The sequence below is a fragment of the Pogona vitticeps genome, chromosome 3 (genome assembly GCF_051106095.1).
Source record: "Pogona vitticeps strain Pit_001003342236 chromosome 3, PviZW2.1, whole genome shotgun sequence".
NCBI classification, from domain to species: Eukaryota; Metazoa; Chordata; class Lepidosauria; order Squamata; family Agamidae; genus Pogona; species Pogona vitticeps.
In genome coordinates this window covers 240,367,894-240,389,891 of record NC_135785.1, presented here as the reverse complement: position 1 = coordinate 240,389,891, position 21,998 = coordinate 240,367,894, and the positions used below count along the sequence as shown (strand labels likewise).

The following is a 21,998-nucleotide window of genomic DNA, read 5'->3' as shown; positions in this document are numbered from 1 at the left end:
CACACCGTTGCGGTTCTGCTTCTTCTTCTCCTTTGTGTTCCCCACACCTTTTCTCCACAGTGTCCTGTACTTGGTGGTGGTGGTGGATTTCTCTTCCACAACAGTGCATGGAATGTGAGAGAAAAGAAATGGTGTCCACAACAATAATGGGCAGGGGGCTGCATACCTCTGGTGGCAAATTTCTAATAACCTTGCAAGCCATCACCTGAGACAAGAGCCATGAGATTTTCGGGGGGGGGGGGGAGCAAGAGAAAGTATTCCTTGTAGGCCCGGAATCCTTAACTTGGTAATTCTTTAAAAGCACACATGTTAGAACTAAATTCAGTTCTCAGTCCATTATATGTTATGTGCCTACATGTTTTACTAGATGCACACACCCTCAGGGAGTTTCCATGGCTAATTGGGGATTCAAAACCGTGCTTCCATTACTTACTCCATTATACTGCACTGGGTACCCTCAACAACGCATATGGTGGTATGTAAGCAAAATTTGTATACTTATTGCACATTAAAATAATAAATACATGCAGGATTTCAGAACTGAAAGCCCCTCTTCTTCTCCCCACTGTAGACACCCACTGCTGTAGTGAGAACAGAAGTTCTGCTTCCTGGGGGATCAGAGAACTGGGACAGGAGAATTGTTTTGGTGGGGGATGAGATTGAAGCAGGAATGGGTGTCTTTGTGTGAGTGGGGGTCCCACTGCCTGGCTGCTGGTTCAGCAGCTACACAGGATCCAGTGTGTGTATGTGTTGAGATGTTAGTTCATGTATTTATTTATTTTAATGGACATGTTTTGTATTTTTCCAAGCATGTCTGGCAATCATCAACTTCCCTGGTGCTTGAAGTTGGTATGCTATGCCATGGGAACATCTGACTTTGACTCCTCATTTGTCATGTCTTTCTCTGAGGCTGCTTTGATATTTCATTCAGGACGTGAGGTTCCACCCCTGCCATGTCTTTCCAGCAACTTTGCAAATTTGGTCAAGTTATAGCTCTGTTCTATAGCTGAGCAGCAGGAATGCCTGCCTATCTGTCGATTCCTCCCTTTTTCTAGTAGCAGTGGCAAGAAGGTCCAGTGTGTGAACCATGCAAAAAAAAGGCTGAGAGCTATGTATGGTCTGTAAGTGTAGACTGCCCTACTCCAGAAAAATGGTACAGTATGTTAGACCCTCTCAAAGCAGTATTATCTGCCCCCTGGTGGCCTTTCCCTATTAAATGAAAAGGCTGGATAATTCAGTAAGTTAGGTATCTGGTGAGATCAATTGACCTACTATGTCTTTGAGGAGAAGAGCCAGCCTGTAAAGCCTTGGGCAAGCTACACAGTCCTAGGGTGCCCTCAGAAGAAGGGAATGCTAAACCACTTCTGAGAACGCTGTATTCTGAAGACGTTGGAAAGGGTTGTCAGACGTCTCAATCAACTTGATAGCACATACTGTAGTTATTTATGATAAGAATTTTGGTCACAGCTTCAGTCATAAAAAAAGGAAATTGTTTGCAAACAGAAGATGTGAGGATGAGTTTGTGGATTTGTCACAAGAAACAGCCGGTTAGGAAAATACGTCCAATCTGTTTGAGTGTTCTGCTCATTCTGTTTGCGTCTCTGCATTAAAATACTGTCTCACATTGTTTATTTCATATTGTTTCAGTTGGCTGCAATCCTATGCCTGAATATCTGTGAGTGAATGTCAATGACCACAGTGGGATTTACTTCTGAGTCATAATATTGGGAGATACCCAATGACGATGTAGTGGATAGAGTGATGGGGGACTCAGGAGGCCTGTGTTTGTATCCCTGCTCATCCATGGAAAATCAATAGAAAATAGCAGTGTGGAACTGGTAAAACCACTCCTGTTAGGACCTCTATAAGTCAGTTCTGACTTGATGGCGTGTAACAACAATATTGGGCAGTCCATCTAATAGAGTCATAGAGTTGGAAGAGACCACTGAGGCCATCCAGTCCAACCCCTGCCATGCAGGAACATCCATCAAAGTACTCCCAACAGATGGCCATCCAGCCTCTGCTTAAAAACATCCAAAGAAGGAGACTCCACCACCCTTCAAGGCAGCCTATTCCACTGCCGGATAGCTCTGACCATCAGAAAGTTCTTCCTAATGTTCAGATGGAATCTCTTTTCCTGTAGTTTGAAAACATTGCTCCATGTCCTAGTCTCTGGAGGCCTGGAAAACAAACATGTCCCCTCTTCAACATGACATCCTTGCAGATTTTTAAATGGCTATTATGTCCCCTCTCAACACCCTTCATCCAAGTCATTGATAAAGATGTTGAATAACACGGAACCCAGAACAGAACCCTGGGGCACCCCACTAGTTACCTCTCTCCAGGATGAAGGGGAGCCATTTGTGATCACCCTTTGGGTTCGGTCAGTCAGCCAATTTATTTATTTATTTATTTATTTATTTATTTATTTATTTATTTATTTATTTATTTATTTATTTATTTATTTATTTATTTATTTATTTATTTATTCCCTGCCCCTTTAGACCATGTCTACTCGGGGCGGCTTACAACATAAAATAAATCAATATAAAAATATAGAAATACAATTGCAAGATTAAGACAATTAATTTAAGAAAGGAGTACCGAGAGAGAGAGAATAAGAGAGAGAGAGAGAGAGAGAGAGAGAGAGAGACAGAGAGAGAGAGAAGGCCTGCTTAAATAGCCAAGTTTTTAACTGGCTTTTAAAAGCACCCAGCGAGGGTGCCAGCCGAATTTCTGTCGGAAGGGCATTCCACATTCATTCATTCATTCATTCATTCATTCATTCGTTTGTTTGTTTGTTTGTTTGTTTGTTTGTTTGTTTGTTTGTTTGTTTGTTTGTTCGTTCGTTCGTTCGTTCGTTCGTTCGTTCGTTCGTTCGTTCGTTCGTTTGTTTGTTCGTTCGTTCGTTCGTTCGTGCGTGCGTGCGTGCGTGCGTTCGTTCGTTCGTTCGTTCGTTCGTTCGTTCGTTCGTTCATTCATTCATTCATTCATTCATTTAATACCCCACCTATCTGGTCATTGAGACCACCTAACAGTAGCACTATCTATCCCACATTCTACTAGCTTCATTACAAGAATATCATGAGGAACCTTGTCGAAGGCCATACTGAAATCAAGATATGCTACATCCATAGCATTTCCTTCATCCACCAGGCCTGTAACTCTATCAAGAGAGAGAGGAAATTAGTCTGGCATGACTTGTTTTTGAGAAATCCGTGTTGACTTCTAGTAATGACAGCATTGCTTTCTAAGTAATTACAAGCTGTCTGTTTAATGATCTTCTCTAGAATCTTTCTAGGAATTGATGTCAGACTGACTGGGCGATAATTATTTGCATCTTCTCTTTGCCCCTTTTTGAAGATAGGGACAACATTTGCCCTCCTCCAATCTTTGGGGACTTCCCCGTTCTCCAAGAATTCTCGAAGATTATTGTCAGTGGTTTGGATATTACTTCTGCAAGTTCATTTAGTATCCTTGGATGTAATTTGTCTGGCCCTGGAGACTTAAATTCATCCAAGGTAGCCAGGTAATCCTGTACTGTGTCTCTACCTATTCTGTGCTGTATTTCCCACACTACTTCACTTGCTCTTCATCCTTCAGGTTGAGCACTGTTTTCCTTTTTGGAAAAAACTGAGGCAACGAAGGTGTTGAGTAGTTCTGCCTTTTCCCTGTCCTCTGTTAGTAGCTGGCCATCATCTCCACGCATAGACCCTACCATTTCCTTCTTTTTCCTTTTACTGCTGACTTAATGAAAAATCCCTTTTTATTATCTTTAATCTCTCTAGCAAGCCTAAATTCATGCTGTGCTTTAGCTTTGGTTACCATCCCCTTACGTGTACTGGCTATTTGCTTGTATTCCTCTTTGGTGCTTTCCTCGTTTTTCCATTTCTTGTACATGTTTTTTTTTTGACACTTAGCTGAGTTGACAGTTCTTTAGTCAACCATTCTGGTTTCTTCAGACATCTCCCATTTTTCCTTCTGGTTGGAACAGTCTTAGATTGTGCCTTTAGTTTCTCAGTTCTAAAAAATTCCCATCCATCTTGCACTCCCTTCTCCTTTAGTGCCTCTGTCCATGGACTTTCTTTAAAAACAGTTAAAATATTGTGAACCATAGAATCAGGGTAATGAAATTTACATTATTGGTAAGAAAGCTTAAGCTAAGAGCTTTTACATTGGAGTCTCACACCTTTAGTGAAATTATTTGAGTTTTCCTTGAAATAGAAAGCGACAAAGTGTGAGGAAATACCCAGCTGCAAAAATGATCTTATAGCACCACCTAGTGTTTGAAACTCTAAAACCAAAATCATGACAGAATTTTCCTAGTAGCTGTCTCAAACAAAAAGTTAGAACTGGATATAGAACAACTGATTGGTTCAAAATTAGAAAGTGAGGAGAAATTAAAGAACCTCTTAATGAGGGTGAAAGAGGAGAGTGCGAAAAATGGTCTGAAGCTCAACATCAAAAAAACTAAGATCATGGCCACTGGTCCCTCATGAGAAGACTCTCTGGAAAAGACCCTGATGTTAGGAAAGTGTGAAGGCAGGAGGGGAAGGGGACGACAGAGGACAAGATGACTGGACAGTGTCATCAAAGCTACCAACATGACCTTGACCAAACTCCAGGAGGCAGTGGAAGACAGGAGGGCCTGGTGTGCTCTGGTCCATGGGATCACGAAGTCAGACATGACTTAATGACTGAACAACAACGACAACAATATCAAACAAAATTCAATCTTCTGTCTAGCCTAATTTAAAGAAATTGTCAAATATTATTGAAACAGAACAAAGTGATGGTTTCAGTAAAGAGATGTCAAGAAAAATGCATATAAAACAAAATTGGCCCTTTCATTGCTGCAATACTTGCTACAAAAATACATTGGAACATTATGATGAAAAGGCAATAATACGTTATACACAATGCCTGCATTATATTGGTGGAAAGGGGTATGCTTGAAAACAAAATATAACTTTCTTTTGAGGTATCACACGTGATCGCTAAAGCAACAGGATCCTCCTTTCAGATAGCCTTTATGTCTATCTGAGCAGAGGCAAAGCACAAAATAACCATTGGCATCTAGTGATGCCTCTGAATTACACGATCTAGAATTTGGCAGTATATTCTAGAGTCTGAATCCGGGAGAGCTCTTATGAGTCCTTCACCACACTGCAGCTTACAAATCCTGATTTGCAAAAATAAGGCTGATTTCAAACTTTTTCCCCAACAATTCAGGCTTTGATGCAGTTTTGGACATCTGTTTATCTGGGAATCATCTGGAACAGATAATTTCAAGGCTGGAAACGAGCAGGGCAATGGCTGTCCACCCTTTGTGGAATCACAATATCACAATCTCTTCTCTTGATCTTTAGGGTTTTCCATTCTTCTGTCTGGTTTTCAAAGGTATATAAACAACATCTCTCTTGCGTTTGTATTTTGTAATGACCACTCTGCTCCCTTTTATTTCATCCAGAAATAAGAATAGCCCTCAGAAAAATTACATCTTTACTATGAATGTGTGTTCCCCATCAAAACCAAGTGTGTTGTTGTCAATGGTGTAGTGATAAATTTTGAAGTGGAGGTGCTTATCGTGACAGTCACCATAGCCAGCCCTCTCCCCGCTTCCCAATAAAAAGATTCCAGAATGCCAGCCAGCCAGTTTGGTCCATATCAACAAATGAAGAGCAAATCTTTTGTAAAGTTAATGGCTCTTAATCGCTCACTCTACACCAAGCCACCCTCAAATATTGACATTACAGGAGGGATAACTTGTGGTAGTACAGTGGTGCCTCGTAAGACGAGCGTTTTGTTTAATGAAGAAATGGCAAAACAATGTTTCCTATGGGTTTTTTTCACTTTGCGATGATCAGTTACCTGCTTCACTAACTGATTATCACAAAACGAAGATTTTCGCACAGCTGATCGGAGGTTTCAAAATGGCCGCCCGGTTAAAAAAAATGGCCACCCGCTGTTTTCTGGGATGGATTCCTCGCTACACGGGCAGCGAAAATGGCCGCGCTATGGAGGATCTTCGCTGGATGGTGAGTTTCAAGCCCATAGGAACACATTAATCGGGTTTTAATGCGTGTCTATGGGCTTTTTAAAATTGCTTTCGTTCTACAGCGATTTCGCTGGAACGAATTAACATCGTAATGTGAGGCACCCACTGTAGTACATTGGGGTTTTTTGAAAAATGCTTTTCTCTCTCAGCTACTGTGAAGGTTCAAAGGAAACAGCTAAGCAGAAGGGTAGTGGCAGATGGTGAGTTAGTCTCTGCTCCTCATAAAGCTCTGGGGCTTTGACCCTGTGAGGCCTGGATCCACTAGATCATAGATTGTGGCAAATATGGCCTCCTTGACAGGAGCTGGACTCAATGATCCATAGGGTCCCCTCCAGTTCTAAAATGATTAGGATTACTTTTGAAAATGTAGTACGGCCACCGGATGATTAACCAATGCACTTTTTGAGACATAAAAAACTTTTAAGACATAATTTTAAAATGAAAATAGAATAGAGGAGGCATGGGGAAGCTTCTTTAAGATTCCGGATAAGCAATGCTTCTAATCAGCAGTCGGAACTCTTCTGTATAGTTCGCGATCTATCCGGAATTGGTCTGGGTGAAGGGCCTCCCGCTAGCATCTCATCTGACCAATTTGCAGCATTTTTTAAATCTAAAGTGGAGACCATCTGCCGTGATCTTTCTCCTTTTTTAAATACAATGGATCGAGCTGAGATGTCCAACGCTCCGCCTTGCCCGGTAATTCTCGATTCCTTTCAGCCTGTGACGCCAGATTTGGTAGACAAGGTGCTTGATCGCTGTCAGGCCTCCACCTCTTCTCTTGACCCTTGCCCGGCCTGGCTAATCAAAGCAGCCAGGCCTGTAACAACAGAATGGGCCACTGTAATAATTAATGGGTCTCTCCAGGAGGGCAAGGTTCCCCTTGCCCTCAAGGAGACACTCATTAGGCCCATTAGAAAGAAACCAAACTTGGCGACGGACGACATTGGCAATTATAGGCCCATCGCCAACATTTCTTTCCTTAGCAAGGTGGTTGAGAGGGTGGTGGCAGATCAGCTCCAGGCGCTTTTGGACGAAACCAATGCTCTGGACCCATTCCAGTCAGGCTTCAGGCCGCGCTATGGTATGGAAACGGCACTGGTCGCACTGATGGATGACCTGTTGAGGGAGCCCGATGGGGGCAATATCTCCTTGTTGGTCCTCCTTGACATCTCAGTGGCCTTTGATACCATTGACCACGGTATCCTCCTGGGGAGGCTCTCTGAGTTAGGAATAGGTGGCCTAGCGCTTGCTTGGCTCCGTTCCTTCTTGGAGGACCGGCCCCAGAGAGTACAGCTTGGAGAGAGGGTTTCGACCCCGTGGAGCCTCAATTGTGGGGTTCCACAGGGGTCGATCATCTCTCCAATGCTGTTTAACATCTACATGAGGCTGCTGGGTGGGGGGTCATCAGGCGGTGTGGAGCCTCATGTCACCAGTGGCCTTTTCATCTACCTCAGTGGATGCCGTTCTGTCCCTCCAGCGCTGCCTGGAGACTGTACTGGAATGGATGCAGTCGAATGGGTTGAGGCTGAACCCAGACAAGACGGAGGTCTTGAGAGTCGGTGGTCCTCCCGTCAGCGGTATAGGTAACTCCCTTTCTTTTGGGGGGATGACCCTTGCTGCAAAGAATGGGGTTCGCAGCTTGGGGGTACATCTGGACCCGGAGTTTACCATGGAAACCCAGGTGACGTCCGTGGTCCGCTCGGCCTATTTTCATCTATGGCAGATTGCCCAGCTGAGTCCTTATCTTGATCGGGGGGGCCTCACTACTCTAGTACATGCGCTCGTAATCTCAAGATTAGACCACTGTAACGCACTCTACGTGGGGCTGCCTTTGAGGCTCATGCGGAAACTTCAGATGGTCTAGAATGCGGCAGCCAGGCTACTGAGTGGGGTGAGAAAACACCAACACATCTCCCCCACCCTGGCTGCTTTGCACTGGTTGCCCATCCGTTTCCGCGTCGACTTCAAAGTGCTAATGATCACTTATAAAGCCCTAAACGGTTTGGGACCTCAATATTTGGCAGATCGTCTTCTCCCACCCAGATCTACCCGAATCACCCGCCATAGCCAGCAGGGACGGCTGAGGGGCCTGATGCCGAGAGAGGCTCGGAAGGAGAAAAGTAGAAACCGGGCCTTCTCGGCGGTGGCCCCTCAGCTGTGGAACGCCCTCCCAACAGAAATTCGGCTGGCACCCTCGCTGGGTGTTTTTAAAAGACAATTAAAAACTTGGCTATTTAGGCAAGCCTTCCCTCCAGTCAGCTAAGTCTTTTTATTTCTTCTTTCCTTATCTTACCCATCTTGGTAATTTTTTTCTTAAATTAATTGTTTTAATTAATATAGTAACTGTATTTTTAATGATTATATATGTTTTATATTGATTTTCATGTTGTAAGCCACCCCAAGTAGACATGGTCGAGAGGGGTGGGGTATAAATTTAATAAATAAATAAATACAGCTGACATGGAACGGTCAACTCTAATAAACACTATTATTAAAAAATGACAGACACTTTTGAAAACTGGATTTATTGCAGGATGCTAAGAACCTCCTGTTTTGAGTTAACAAAGAAGTAATAAAAAAATAAATAGAGACCAAGAAATCATTGAACACATATAATGCAGAAAGCCAGAATATTTTGGCCATATAATGACACGTACACATTGTTACAGGTAATCATTCAGAATGAAAATAAACAGGAAAAGAAGTGCAGGAAAGAGAAAAACGTATTGGCTGAAAAACCCTGAAGGCCAGCTTGGAGGCAGAACAATTTAGGGCTGCCCCACCCAAAGGCAATCCTGCTGTGAAGGATTTTCCTTTCAAAGGTTTGCAATAAAACATCAACATACACAAAATATAAGAGCAAATATAAATACAATAATCATTGCTATCAGGATCTAGCTGCTTTGAGGTGACCAGGGGGCAGGGAAAGCAGTCTTCTTAGCAATCCTAACTGGCACAGAGTGGTTTTACACTGCTCTTAGTGGCCCAGGAGTGGAGACGTTACTCAGGTAGATTCAGTGGCAATGCTGGGGTGGCATCAGAGGGAATGTGGGAGATACACAAGCCAGGTCAAGGGGCTGCATTCAGACCACAGGCCATAGACTGTCCATTCTTGCTATAAGAGCATCTAACTGGAAGGTAGAGTAAGGATGATATAGTCCATAAGGATTTTAAGGTAGCATGTGAGCCAGAAACCCTGCTGAAAGCTGAATTCACCTTTTATAAAAGGGCTGCACATCATGCCAATTTACACAAGACTTAAAAGCTATAAATTAAAGCCATCAGATCATCATGAAACCCATACTCAATGGCCATAGTAAAGCAAAGTTTCTTGGCAATAAGGTATAGAGGCATCACCTCTACTTGAAAATCTGCAACAGCCTTGTGTGCATTCCTGCAGCTCCCTACTGGTTGCTCTAGTGAAGATGAGAGCACTAATTTGCACTCTCTATAGGTAGTTAGAGCAGCAGCAGATCATATGGGTGAATCAATTACAGCGTATGCCAAGGGCAGGCTGTATAGGATGCATCTGTGGAGTGGAAATCTCTGTACATCCACCTGACTATTCAGAAACCTTACAACCTCTCTTTCTTCCAAAAGGTAAAGAGCAAAACTACACCTATAGCTTTACATTCTAGTCCTGTTAATGCTTACAGTTTGTCCAAACATTGAATTGGCCATCTTCAAAACTTCCTAATTCCCAAATTCCTAATTTCTCATTAAATTTTCAAATGTCAAAGTGGAATTTCCCTCAAAATTCCAAATGTGGATGCTTATTACATGTTGGTGCCTTCTGATTTTTTTTACAAATGTTATAGATTTGGTGGAGTTGTATAGTAAATAATATTGCATGTCAAATAATGATAGAGTAAAATCCTCATGTCTGCTATCAAATACTGTCAAACTGACAAACATGAAGTACTGAAATAAATATCAGTGTCAAATATCATATAATACTGATCATTAAACTCTACTGATGTTGAATATGAAATATTACTTGCAAGGTATTCAGTGCCTAGCAAATATTTGAATACTGAAAAGGGAACAGAGTAGGAATCAGACACCCAATCCCTGGCTCCACAGTCAGGTGGCCCATCTCATTAAGCTATTCCTTCATCTTTGCCTTTAGCTACAGTATCTAGTTAGAAAAGAAGAGCTTGTCTTTCAAGCATTAGTGCACAGAGCCAGTGCATAGATGGGTTCAAAGCAATGCTTCTGCACAAATCTCTCCCTCCCCTACTCACTACAGAAATAGAAAAGGAAGACATCCGACAGACAGGGAGGCTTCATTTTGAAACCAAAAATGAGATGGAACCAAGAGAACACATTTCAAAGGCTGTAGCAGCAAATCTGGCCTTGTTTCAAGGGAGTTAAAAAAAACCCACTCTTTTAATTCATTTAGTTTATATGACTTATTTTACATAAAATAACACATCTGATTTATTTCTCCCATGCAGTATCTTCATCCAGGGCTGGAGCAGACAGCTGAGAAAATTCTGATTCCTTTATCCCATATGGACTGGACTGGGAACTGGAAATCTGTTCGGAGGCTTCATTCTTCCCAGTTTGGCATGCCTATAGTTTAGGGATGGAAATAAAAGTGGCAGAAATAATTCATGTATTGCTGCTGTTAATTTTTATCAGTTACAACTGCATGCAGAGGTGGCTCAACCATTAGGGCAAGAGGGGTGTTGCCCAGGCTGAAGCTATACCCGGCCATCAGAACCAGAAAGCCTCCCTCCTTGTGTGTTTGTGTAAATGTCTGCCTGCCTGCCTGCTGGCTATATTTGAATGTACATTCATTGGCATATGTGCGTGTGCACACATGCATCTGTGCATATGTTTGCATACATGCACATGCATTTGCAGTTGTATCTACATCTTTTACTCCTGACTCTGCCCATCACTTCTCACTGTGCCTTTCTTCCAACCATCAATGGCCATGAGCCACCACTGAAAACATGACACTTGTCAGTACTCACATTTAATCCATCAGAACAGTTGAGCTGGCTGGATAGCTCAGTAAGTTAGGTACCTGGCTGTGGAGCTAGAGGTTGGGAGTTCAATTACCACTGTCCCTTCTATGAGCACAGCCAACCTATTTAGCCTTGGGCAAACTGCACAGCCCCAGGGCACCCCCAGAAGAAAGGAATGGTAAACTGCTTCTGCCTAGAGAACCATGAAAAGGGTTGTTATAAGTCAGAACGGACTTGTGCATATTTGTATGTTTTTGTGTATATTTGTATGTTTTTATTTACTCATCTGGAAGCCGCCTAGAGTGATCGCAAGACCAGATGGGCGGGGTATAAATAAAATAAATAAATAAATAAAATGGTACTCAATTGTTATTATTCAAAGTTAAGTAGGAGCTGTTCTGCTCCCCACCAAAGTCTCTATAATTGAACCCATGGTCAGCAAAGGAAAATGAATGGCAATTCATGGTAGAGATAAGAAAGAACAGAATTCAACTGTGATGCAGTGGTGGCCAACAACTCAGGTGGTTTTTCAAGGGCAAATTCACAGAGCATGGGGCTACAAACAGACCATTTATACATTACTTCTGGTACCATTTGCTGGGGACAAGCCTGGATTACCCCAGGTGCAGTTGTAACATATGCTACAGTTGTTAGGGGCAGACTGTTGCTGCCATGTGGCAGTAATTGTGAGTTACATTTCTGTGAAACCTGCAGTTATATGTACAGATATTTGAATTATGTAGTTTAAAAACATGGAATAAGGCTGTCATTTTCATGGAACCCGAAGAGCTGACGACATGCTAACGTTTGAAAGTTCTGTGATGCCCTCTCTTTTGTTTTATATTATATTCATTGTTCATTCAGTCAACTGAATGAAATTGGCCCCTAGATTTCTGATATTCTCTACCCCAGTTTAAACTGTGCTTCTAATCTCTGCTCAACCTGTATATTCTGAAATATACGCATTTTACAAAATCCTAAGACCCTGTGATCTCTTTCCAAAGAAACTCAATACTTAGTAAAATTCTCAAGGCTCGGAAAGAGTGAGATGAGTGAACGTAGTTGAAAACACACCCAAATGGCATGAGTGCAACACAGAGCAATGGACGTAACACCATCTGAAGATATATCTCAACAGTTGTAGGCTGTGCCTGATGCCTTTGTGTTCATAGGAATGCATTTACAGGCACGTACTCTAGCTGCAGGATGCATCCATGCTCCAGATATTTAGCCCTGACACCCTATGGTGAAGAAACCAAGACCTGAACAAGAACAACAAAGTGTCTTAGTGCACAACATACATCAATAACCTCATTTTCTATAATATCTTAAGGGTGTAAATTAGCCTTCTCCCTTGAAAGACTCTCAACTTGTCCTATAAATAACTCTTAGCATTCCTGTGACAACCAAGTCTGCCTGCCTTATCACCCTAGCTAGGATCTGCTAATCAACAACTCGATAATCCCATTCCTATGTTAACAAACCACTATTACTTTATCTATTATCTGTATCTCCATGAAAGAAAAATTATATAGGGGGCATATATTTGCACTCCTGTTTCTGAAGAAGTGGATTTTGATTCACAAAAGCTCACATTAAAATACATCTATTAGTCATCAAACTGCTATAATATTTCACCCTCCCCCCCCCCCCGTTTCTTCCTCTCCCGTTACTTTTGCCAGCTAAAGGTAAAGGTTCCTCTTGACAATTAAGTCCAGTTGTGTCTGACTCTAGGAGTCAGCGCTCATCCCTGTTTGCAAGCCAAAGACCTGGAGTTTGTCGATAGAGACTTTGCGTGGTCATGTGGCTGGCATGACTAGACATAGAACACTGTTACCTTCCCACCGAGGTGGTACCTCCTCATCTACTCACATTTGCATGCTTTTGAAATGCTAGGTTGGCAGGAGGTGGGACAAACAATGGGAACTTGCCCCATTGCACAGATTTGAACTGCTGACCTTTCGATCAACGGCCTAGTGGCTCAGCCATTTAACATAGCTACATCTTTGGAAACTGCAGTACAGGGCAATACAGCCCTTTAAGGTCCTGTGGCCCACACCCCAAAAAGTTTATGTTGAATAGATCTTTCTAACCTTCAAGGTGTCACATGCTTTTTCACTGTTTTTGCTTCAGGAGACTCAACAAGGCTACCCCTTTGGACCTTCCTGAAGAATGAGAATTCTAGCAACCTATGAACAAATCACCTCATAAGAGACAAACCAGGATGAATTGGGGTAGCAGTTTAATAGGGACGAATATCCAGCCCTCCAAATCTGTGAATGACCTGTGCATTGGTGAAAAATCAGTACAGTATACTGTATATAATGCAAGACTGGTCAACTTGTCTTGGCAGTAGAAGAATAACAATTTTATGAGAACATTCCCTGGGAGTAAAACTGTATTAATTATAAAATATAAAGCAACTATTTCTGCCATTTCATGACACTTCGGATCAGCTACCTGGGACAGCCACTTCAGTCTGATTTATGGATAAGTATCAGAAGTTAGAGAAGGCTCCTTCAAAATAGGGGCCACTGGAAGTGGGTGGATTTATGCCCTTATTTCCCAAACCACGGAAGAACGTAAGCATTTGAGGAATTAGTATCAACCAAAAAGACAGAGCAGGGGCGTTCCTGCATGCTTTACATGATGCTCTCAATGATGCATTTCCCCTCATAATGTCTTCTTGCTCTGCCTTTGAACAGCTGTGGAGAGTGCCAGATTCATAGCACTTTGGAGGTCCCCTGGAGGTAAACAGATGATTCTTTCTCATCAGAAGAGTCAGCAAGGGGTGGGGGTGGAGGGCATGATTCACTGTCCCTTGCCAGGCATGCTATTAATAGATTTGAAGACCCAGAACTGGAGGAGGGGGGGGGGAGTCCTCGTTTGCAATGTTTGCTTACCATTCCTTCTGCTTCAGCCAGCTGGCATGCCAGAAGGGAAAGCAGCTGTGAAAAGGATGGTCTTTTTCGGGAATCCAGGGCCCAGCAGGAGCACAGCACTAAATATCTGCCAAGGTAACATGACAGAGGGGGATAGAGAAAAACACCACATGATTCCTGCAGTATTTTCTGTGGGAAAGCTAAGCAAATGCCATGGTAAACAATCCTAGGATCAAAGAACATCTATTTCAGACACAATTTGGGGAGCTACAGTACTTGCAAATACATTCATTCACCTCCTTCCCCACCCCAAAGGCTTTTGCATACTAAGATGTCTGTCTTAACCACTCTACAATGTGGGTCACGGTTAGAGAACATGTGCCCCTCCAAGAACAGTGGAACTATGACTCCCATTATTCCTGATCATTAGCCATATGGCTGGGACTGATGGGAGCTGGTATCCAATAGCCAGGCAGTGATCAATTCTCCACCCCAAAGGAGCAAATATATTTTACAATTCAAATGACAATCGTATTTTTCTTTGCATAAGTTTCTGTGCACTGTAGTTTGCATCCTCAGATACACACAGTCCATAAATGTTTCATGCCATATAAAACTACTTAAGACTTTATAAAGTGCTAGGAAGAAGACCACTCCATATGATTTTTTCCCCAGGAAATAGCTAGCTCACCTGGAAATCATCTATAATCTCACATATTGGTCAGCAGGATAATTTGCATAATTTGGACTTTGCATATAGGAAATCATATTAGATAGCCTTGAGGACTAACATGTGATTAGAAACATGGAGAAAGTTGAGTGGGTGGGGGAGAACGTCCGGACTCTGTGCAGTGGCCAGAGCCCCACCCTCAACACTCATGCCACACACTTACATTTCTTCTGTACCATAAAATGGACACTCCATCTTAAACCCTCTTTGAATCAGTTTGTAGAAGTTTGCATCAACTTGCATTCCAGGGTAAGGATTGACACCTGAAAGGGGAAAAAAAATGGCAGAAGAAAGGAAAACTAGTGAAAAAAATGGGATACCTTGCAAGTGTTGGTAGTTCTTCCCTTATATATTTCTTCTAACACCTAACTTAATGATCTTGTACCCACAAGTCTGTCAGTGAAAGGGGGGGCGCACACAAAGGCTTGGGGATCCACCTTGATATACTGAAAAGAGTTTGTTTCCATATAAGAGGTACAACAAAATACAATCACAAAAAATACTAACAATGAACCATTGTCAGTGGTTGCCATCAGCTATGGAATGCTCAAGGCATTACCTTACCACTCAGTATCCTAGGGAAAGGACAAGAGTCCAGTGCAGAAAGGCACATGATTTGGGATGAAGAAATTGCCGTCTTTCATTACTAGGGGAAGGCTGCCAGGAGGGTGGAGAAGGGGAAAGATCTCCCTTTCTCCTTGCCTGACTTTTGAACCAACCTTCTCCTGCTAGTCTCAAACAGTGGCACAAAACTCTTGCCCTAGGCAGGTTCAAGCTCTGAACAGCACTAGGAATGTACATCTTTCAGGGAATGGGGGACTGCAGAATCAACTGTGAGCTACTCTTGATGCTTTTTGCAAATAAATAGGCATGTGGGGCCTGCATGCCTTTTTCTTTAAAAACAAAAAGAATTTTAGAACTTCTCAGAGGTGTTCAGGAATACATGCTTCCTTAGAAACATGATGAAAGGCCTCTGATGCTCCAGTAACATTGCCTTAGATGTGGTGAATTCAGCAGTGGGAAGCCTAATGGGATTAGCATACCCAACCAGGAGTCCTGGATCTACCCCACTGCCTCGGTATTGCCCATTTCTGACTTAGGGATGGGGAACAAGGGACTCCCATTTTTTTCATGTCCCTTAATGGCTGAGGAAGCAAACATGATCCAAAACATACCAAGAGAGAATATTTCCCACAGTAAGATTCCAAAAGACCAGACGTCACTCTTAATTGTGTATATCCCTTCAAATAAGCTTTCAGGTGCCATCCATTTCACAGGTAAACGAGCCTAGATGAGGAAAAATTATCTCTGTGTTAAAATTTCCACACTGGATGCTGCGATGTGTGTGCATGTGCTAATTGTTAGAATTTCTCTAACAATTAGCAGGCTTTGATAATGTTGCTCCTATGGAGTAACAACAGCTACAAGAGAGGAGAAAATTATAGCTACTTCAAGCTTGACGACTCCAAATTTCCCAGCAATGTTCTTCCATTCTTTCTGCACACAGTGAATTGTGTGCAAACAAGTATCCAGGCCTAGGCCAGCCCTTAGACAGAGGGAGACAATGTTTGCTGTCCTGTGCTACTGTTGATTGGGAAGCCCTTGGCGTTTCATGAATTACTCTAAATTTTGGGGTCTCGTGAAACAGCAGCAAGGTAGTCTTTAATTTGGACTCATTGTGTTCTTACTGGTATGGAGTGGAGCCATGAGGACTGGTGAATCAGCTCTGAGTTTTAGTCCAAACTTTGTCTGAGGTAAACCTATTTTGGGGACAGGAGCTGGGAGAACTCTTGTGAAGTTCAGAACTAGCACCCAGAGCAAAATCCCCTTCAGTATCATCAGCCCCATCTGGACCAGGAAGGTATTTCTTGGAAGTTCCTCTTACCTTTCTTCTTGTACCAAAATAGCTTGGCTGGCTTTAGATACTATTCATCTTAACATGGCTGAGAAAGGGTTCCATTTGATACTCTGTACTGTATATGAAAGCAACTAGAAAGCAACTCTCTAAGTTCTGGTGTAGATAAGCAATTTGGTGGGTCCAACAGTGCTTAGGGTCTCATGAGACTATCAGAAGAAAGCAACTGTCTATGTTCCATCCCAGCGAGTATGTAAGATTATAGATCAATCTGGCCAAGACGGACAAGATATTCCCAACGACAAGATATAAAACTGTTAAGGACATACACATTATTTTGACACCCAAAACAGAAAAGCTCCCCAGCACCTCTCCTGTCCCTGGCAATAAAAATCTAATTATAATAAATAGAATAACTAACATGTTGGGTTTTTTTTCACGCCAGCCAAGTTTTACTGGGTGAGTTGATGACCGCATCGATAGGGCTGACTGTCTCTTCCAAGCCTGTGAGAGAATGTGTGAAAGGCTCCCTTTTCAGCCCTCTTTCTTTGTGAGCAGAATATTTGCCCTTAGTGATGATGTCTGCTGTTATAATAAGAAATCATCCCAAAAGAACAACGTGAAGAGTCTACTTCAACTTACATTCCCTCTGATCACGTAGTTTGAGTCGTTCACGATATCCCTCGCAAGCCCAAAGTCACAGATTTTTGCCACTTTTCCATGAGTTATTAGTATATTCCTGGCAGCAAGATCTCTGTGAACACACTGCCAAAGGAGGGTTGAGTCAGTTGGTTTGACACTCATACATCACCACCAAAAATTAGAATAGAGTGCAACTCTACTCAGAATCACATCCATTTGTATAATGAGATGCTTCGTGCAGATCTTTTAAAAAGTGGCATGATTTCTGCATTGCCAACTACAGCTTTAAAGCACCTGTTCCTACCAGGAGATAGAGTGTTCACTGGTGAGGAACATTAACTCGGGAGGCACAAGAGACATGTCTTTTTCTGTAGTGGCCCCATTCTAACGTAGCACCTCACCCCCTCCCATGTGTACATGGCTCTCTCCCTGACTGATTCCAAACACTCTTTAAAAATCTAGTTGCAGTCTATTTTGTAAACCAATCTTTTTATATTTTATCCTCTTTTTCTAGTAAGACTGCTGTGATTATTATAAATACTGTTTATATTATTATTTTAAAATATTCTGTGAAGTGCCTTTGACTTGAGGAGGGGCATGCAAATATTTTAAACAGAAGAACATAAAAGAGCATTACATAAATTTCCAGCTGCACTAAATGTATTTCAGCTATTTCTTCATTTGATGATCATTTAATTATCTGACATCTTTTAATAGAATGAGTCATAGTGTTCCTTTATTAAACTGTACATTTCCACACTTCCTCCAGCATCTCTGAAAGGCACCTTTACTGAAATGTTTGTAGACCGTAAGTGCATTTCAGTGGTCAAAAGGCAGGTAATTTACTCAACTGGAGAGTTTTCATATGATGAGAAGCTTCCAGCTTCTCCAGGAAGTGCTTCTTCCTCCACAGTATTTGGAGGGCACACATCCTCTTTTTTAAAAAATTAAAACCAATCAATGCAGTGATCTTATGCGTAATAAATCCAGGACAGAAGGAACAGAAACAAAAATAGCTTCTGTTTACTGTAGAGGAAACTCTAGCATCAGTACAGCAACACCCATGTTCACATTTTACATGCAAAAGGTTCAGAGAAGCTCTGTTGTACATTTGCACTAGTATTGCCAAAACAAGCTGTTGGCTGATTCTCCCTGAAGACAGGGAGCTGCTGTGTTCTCAAGGTGATATTAAACCAATCCACCCCCCAATTTTTAAAAGATACTATATTTTTTTGACATAAGGGCTAAAGGCACACACTAAGACTACACTCCAAATGTTTTCCCTTTTCCATCTCTCTCTCTCTCTCTCTCTTTGTTTTTCTCATCTGGTCAAAAGTTTGTTATGGTCTGCTTCCTGCTTCACACCCTCTTCTCTGCTTCAGAGAAAGTTGAAGGGCAGGTGGAAGATCTCTATCTTTTTTTCTCTGATCTCTCATCAGCACTTCAGCCTCAGGCACTTCCCTGCTTTTGCCCCTATGTCAAACCAATAATCTTGGTTCACTAGCACATAATCTCTTACCCTCTTTTTTCTCTCATCCTCGTAACAAGACTTATAAAATTTTCCTCAAAATTTGCTTTCTATTTCACTTTATCAATAAAACCTTTTTGAGATTATTTTGAGGGAGAGGAAAGCTCAGTTCTTGTCTCTGCTTTCCCTCCTTTGTATCTTATGAAGGTATTCCACTCTCTCTGGCCAATGGTTCCCAGATGTTCTTGGACTACAACTCCCATGAATCCTGGCCAGCACTGGTAGTGGTGAAGGCTTCTGGGAGTTTCAGTACAAGAACATCTGGGGATCCAGGCTGGGAACCACAGATGTAGGTCAATGCTCCAGGCAACAACTCTTCATCTTAAAATTGTGCCTATATGTGTGAAATTTGTGAAATACGTGAAAACATATTTATTTCCCAGAAGTATGTTTTCGGTAAGCACTGTTTTCTGCAGTATGTGCAGCTGGGTGCAGAAGTTCCTAATGAGATTTGGATCACTGTTTATCTTTTTGTTTGTTTTGTTTCTAGATTACACACAACTATTTTTTCCCACACATTTAGCTTACTGATTTTGACTCCAGAAACTCCATTCCTTTGGCGACTTGACATGAGAAGCAAAGAAGGTCTTCAAAAGTCAGCACATTGAAGTCCTCCTCCTCATCATCCACTCTCCTGTTCATGTATTTCATTTCTTCTACAAATGAAAAAAAATCAGGGTTATATTATTTCCCTAGAAAAGAGGTGCCAAATGAACAAAAGGTACAGAAGGTCAGGGATTCAAACCAGAAGCACAGCTTCTAAGCATGGGGTGGGAAGGAATCATGCATGTCCCATAACCTTTTTTTTTTTTTTTTGCATCCCTAATATCCCCCTAAACCCTACCCGCACTCTCCCCCATTAGAAAGTTAATTTAAAGAAGGAGTAAGTGACTTGACATGCTCAAGGCATTCATAATATTCGCAGACTCAGATCTCCATCCTACCACTGCTCAGTTGCAGATGCCTTCAGTATGACCTTATATTCATCACATCCACACTTCTTTCAAGTATGTTTCCAAGGTCTGCTGAAGTGGAGTACTAAGTGGCACTTCCCACCTAAGCAAAGGTTCATAATACTCAACATCAAACAAGTTATTTTGGCACAGAAAGCAGAAAATCCTTCAAGCACTTGTTTCAGCCTCTAGCCATAAAGATTAGAGATGGGGGTATCCGTAGTCGTATTCAAATACCCCTACACAGGTGGAGATAACAAGGGTCCGGCCCCATGGGGTCAGACGGTCCACTCGCCAATGCTCTAATGCTGTGGAGTCTGCACTGCCATTCTATCGCGCCGGAGATCGCGATTGCCAAGCCACTCTTTGACCTGGCAAAGAGGCTTGTCGTCTCACCTCCTGCCAGGAGTGGTTCGGTGATCATGATCTCCAGCACAATAGGTTGGGAGCGCGGACCCTGCAGCATTAGTGCATCAATGAGTGTACTGTCCGGCCCCATGGGGCAGGACTCCTGTTATCTCCACCTGTGCTGAGGGTATTCATATATGAATACCCCCATCTCTAATAAAGATATATTCATAGTAAATTAAATTACTGACAATTTGCTGCCCTTCTATACCCCAAGTTCCTGAAGCAGTTGCCTCGCTCTCACTGCAGGGGGAGGGTATCCCTGGGGGCCACAATGACCTTCAGAGAGAAGAATGAGGAATGGTTTTAGCTTTGGCTTCCTCGGTCCAATCATGGAATGGCCAACCTGGTGACAGTGTCTTGGAGCTACTGTTCAGAGGGAGAACTTTTTCTAAGCTCTGCCCAAGAGGCGAGCTTCATAGGAATATGGCCTTCGATGGAATAAAGGTTCCCCAGTCCCATTTTAGAGGCTGAGGATCAGACCCCATGTTAAGAGAAATGCATGTTTTCTACGCTTGGACACAGTGCTTCAAGCAACTTGCACGAGAAATCAGATATAGAAACAAGGCCCATGTTGTTTTCCAGTAACAAATATATTATAAAAAACCAAGTTTAAAAAAATGCAGGTGAAAGCAAACTCACATTAGGATAAACAGTCCTTTACAGCTCACTTTTAAGGAACTATAGCGTCCTGCAAACATCACAGTCAAACTCTTGTTATAGACATGTTCATCCTCACAGGACTTCCTAAGTTCTCACCTTCCTCCAACATCAGGGCAATTCCAGACAGCTTATAGCCCAAATCTAAATTCTGTTTTGTATCAGTGCTTCCAAGGTCATCCAATGGTATATACGAGCCATTTTTAATTACGCTTCCATTTCTGTAAAAGATGTGTGTTTTAAATAATTGTTTTAGCACAGAAGGGTCTTCACCATGACATAGATAAGCCAAGAACCAAACTGATGGCAACAGATTATTTTTACAAAAAACATTTGGTTGGCACTTAACTCTCATTTGTCACATCAGGAAACTTTGAAATCCTTGTATTACATATCCATTTTAGTTTTAGAGAGAAAATTAAAGGCAAAAAGGCCTAAATGTTGCAGCACTGTAAGACAAACAAATTTGGGCCACAATATTTTGTCCTGGCTTTTTCTCGTTTTCGTTTCCCTTTCCCTTTAATTTTGCCAAAATTCTTTTCAAATGGCAACCTCTTGAAAGAGGATGTGTGGCACCTTCAACCTGACCAAACAAGATGCAGCAGAAATGAAACCAGACACCCTATATGGCTCTCTTGTGGTTCTACTTTATAGATGTGATTCTCCAACATCTTCATAGTGAAACAGCAAAGAGTTCTCTTGCACCTTTCAGACCAACAAATTTTATTTGGCAGAAGCTTTTGTGAGTGGCAGCCCAACAAGACTTGCTATTTGGAAAAGTGCCACAGGACTCTTCATGTTTTTAATGCAACAGCTTAACACAATTACCTCCTGGGGCTGTGGGGAAATATCATACTGAGTAACACTAATGAGTTGATCCCATGAGTTGCTGTCAGGGGATTAAACTAGGAGCATTGCAAGCCAGACACTGGTTTCTTACATCAGCGATGATAATAATCAGAGGAAAGAACTAAATATCTGGTTAAACACAATACAGTGGTGCCTCGCTTAGCGAGCGCTTCGCTATGCAATGAATTCACATAGCGAGGGGGTCCGGGCCATCGCTGGAGCGTTCGCTCAGCGATGGCCCCTATAGCGTTTTTTCGCTTTGCGATGATCGCTAAGCAATTCGCTTAGCGATTTTTGCAGAACGAAGCGGGGGAGAACAGCTGATCGGCGGTTCCAAAATGGCTGCCGGAAGGTCCGCGCCGCATTTTCGCGCCCTGCCCTCACTTACCGAGGGCGCGAAAATGGCGGCGCTATGGAGGAACATCGCTTAACGGTGAGTTTTAAAGCCATAGGAACG

General features: G+C 42.4%; 1 protein-coding gene across 1 annotated transcript in view; it reads right to left on the bottom strand.

Annotated features, from left to right (window-relative positions):
• Positions 1–8,562: 8,562 nt before the first annotated feature.
• Positions 8,563–21,998, bottom strand: part of FLT3 (fms related receptor tyrosine kinase 3) — a 79,380-nt gene continuing 65,944 nt past the window's right edge. The window contains exons 18-24 of the mRNA XM_072993739.2: positions 20,792–20,913; positions 19,200–19,327; positions 17,144–17,266; positions 15,822–15,933; positions 14,810–14,909; positions 13,938–14,043; positions 8,563–10,633 (exon numbers count right to left, since the gene is read on the bottom strand). Coding sequence (XP_072849840.2) covers positions 10,499–10,633; positions 13,938–14,043; positions 14,810–14,909; positions 15,822–15,933; positions 17,144–17,266; positions 19,200–19,327; positions 20,792–20,913 — 826 coding nt within the window. The 3' untranslated portion in view covers positions 8,563–10,498. The remainder of the gene's footprint in view (positions 10,634–13,937; positions 14,044–14,809; positions 14,910–15,821; positions 15,934–17,143; positions 17,267–19,199; positions 19,328–20,791; positions 20,914–21,998) is intronic.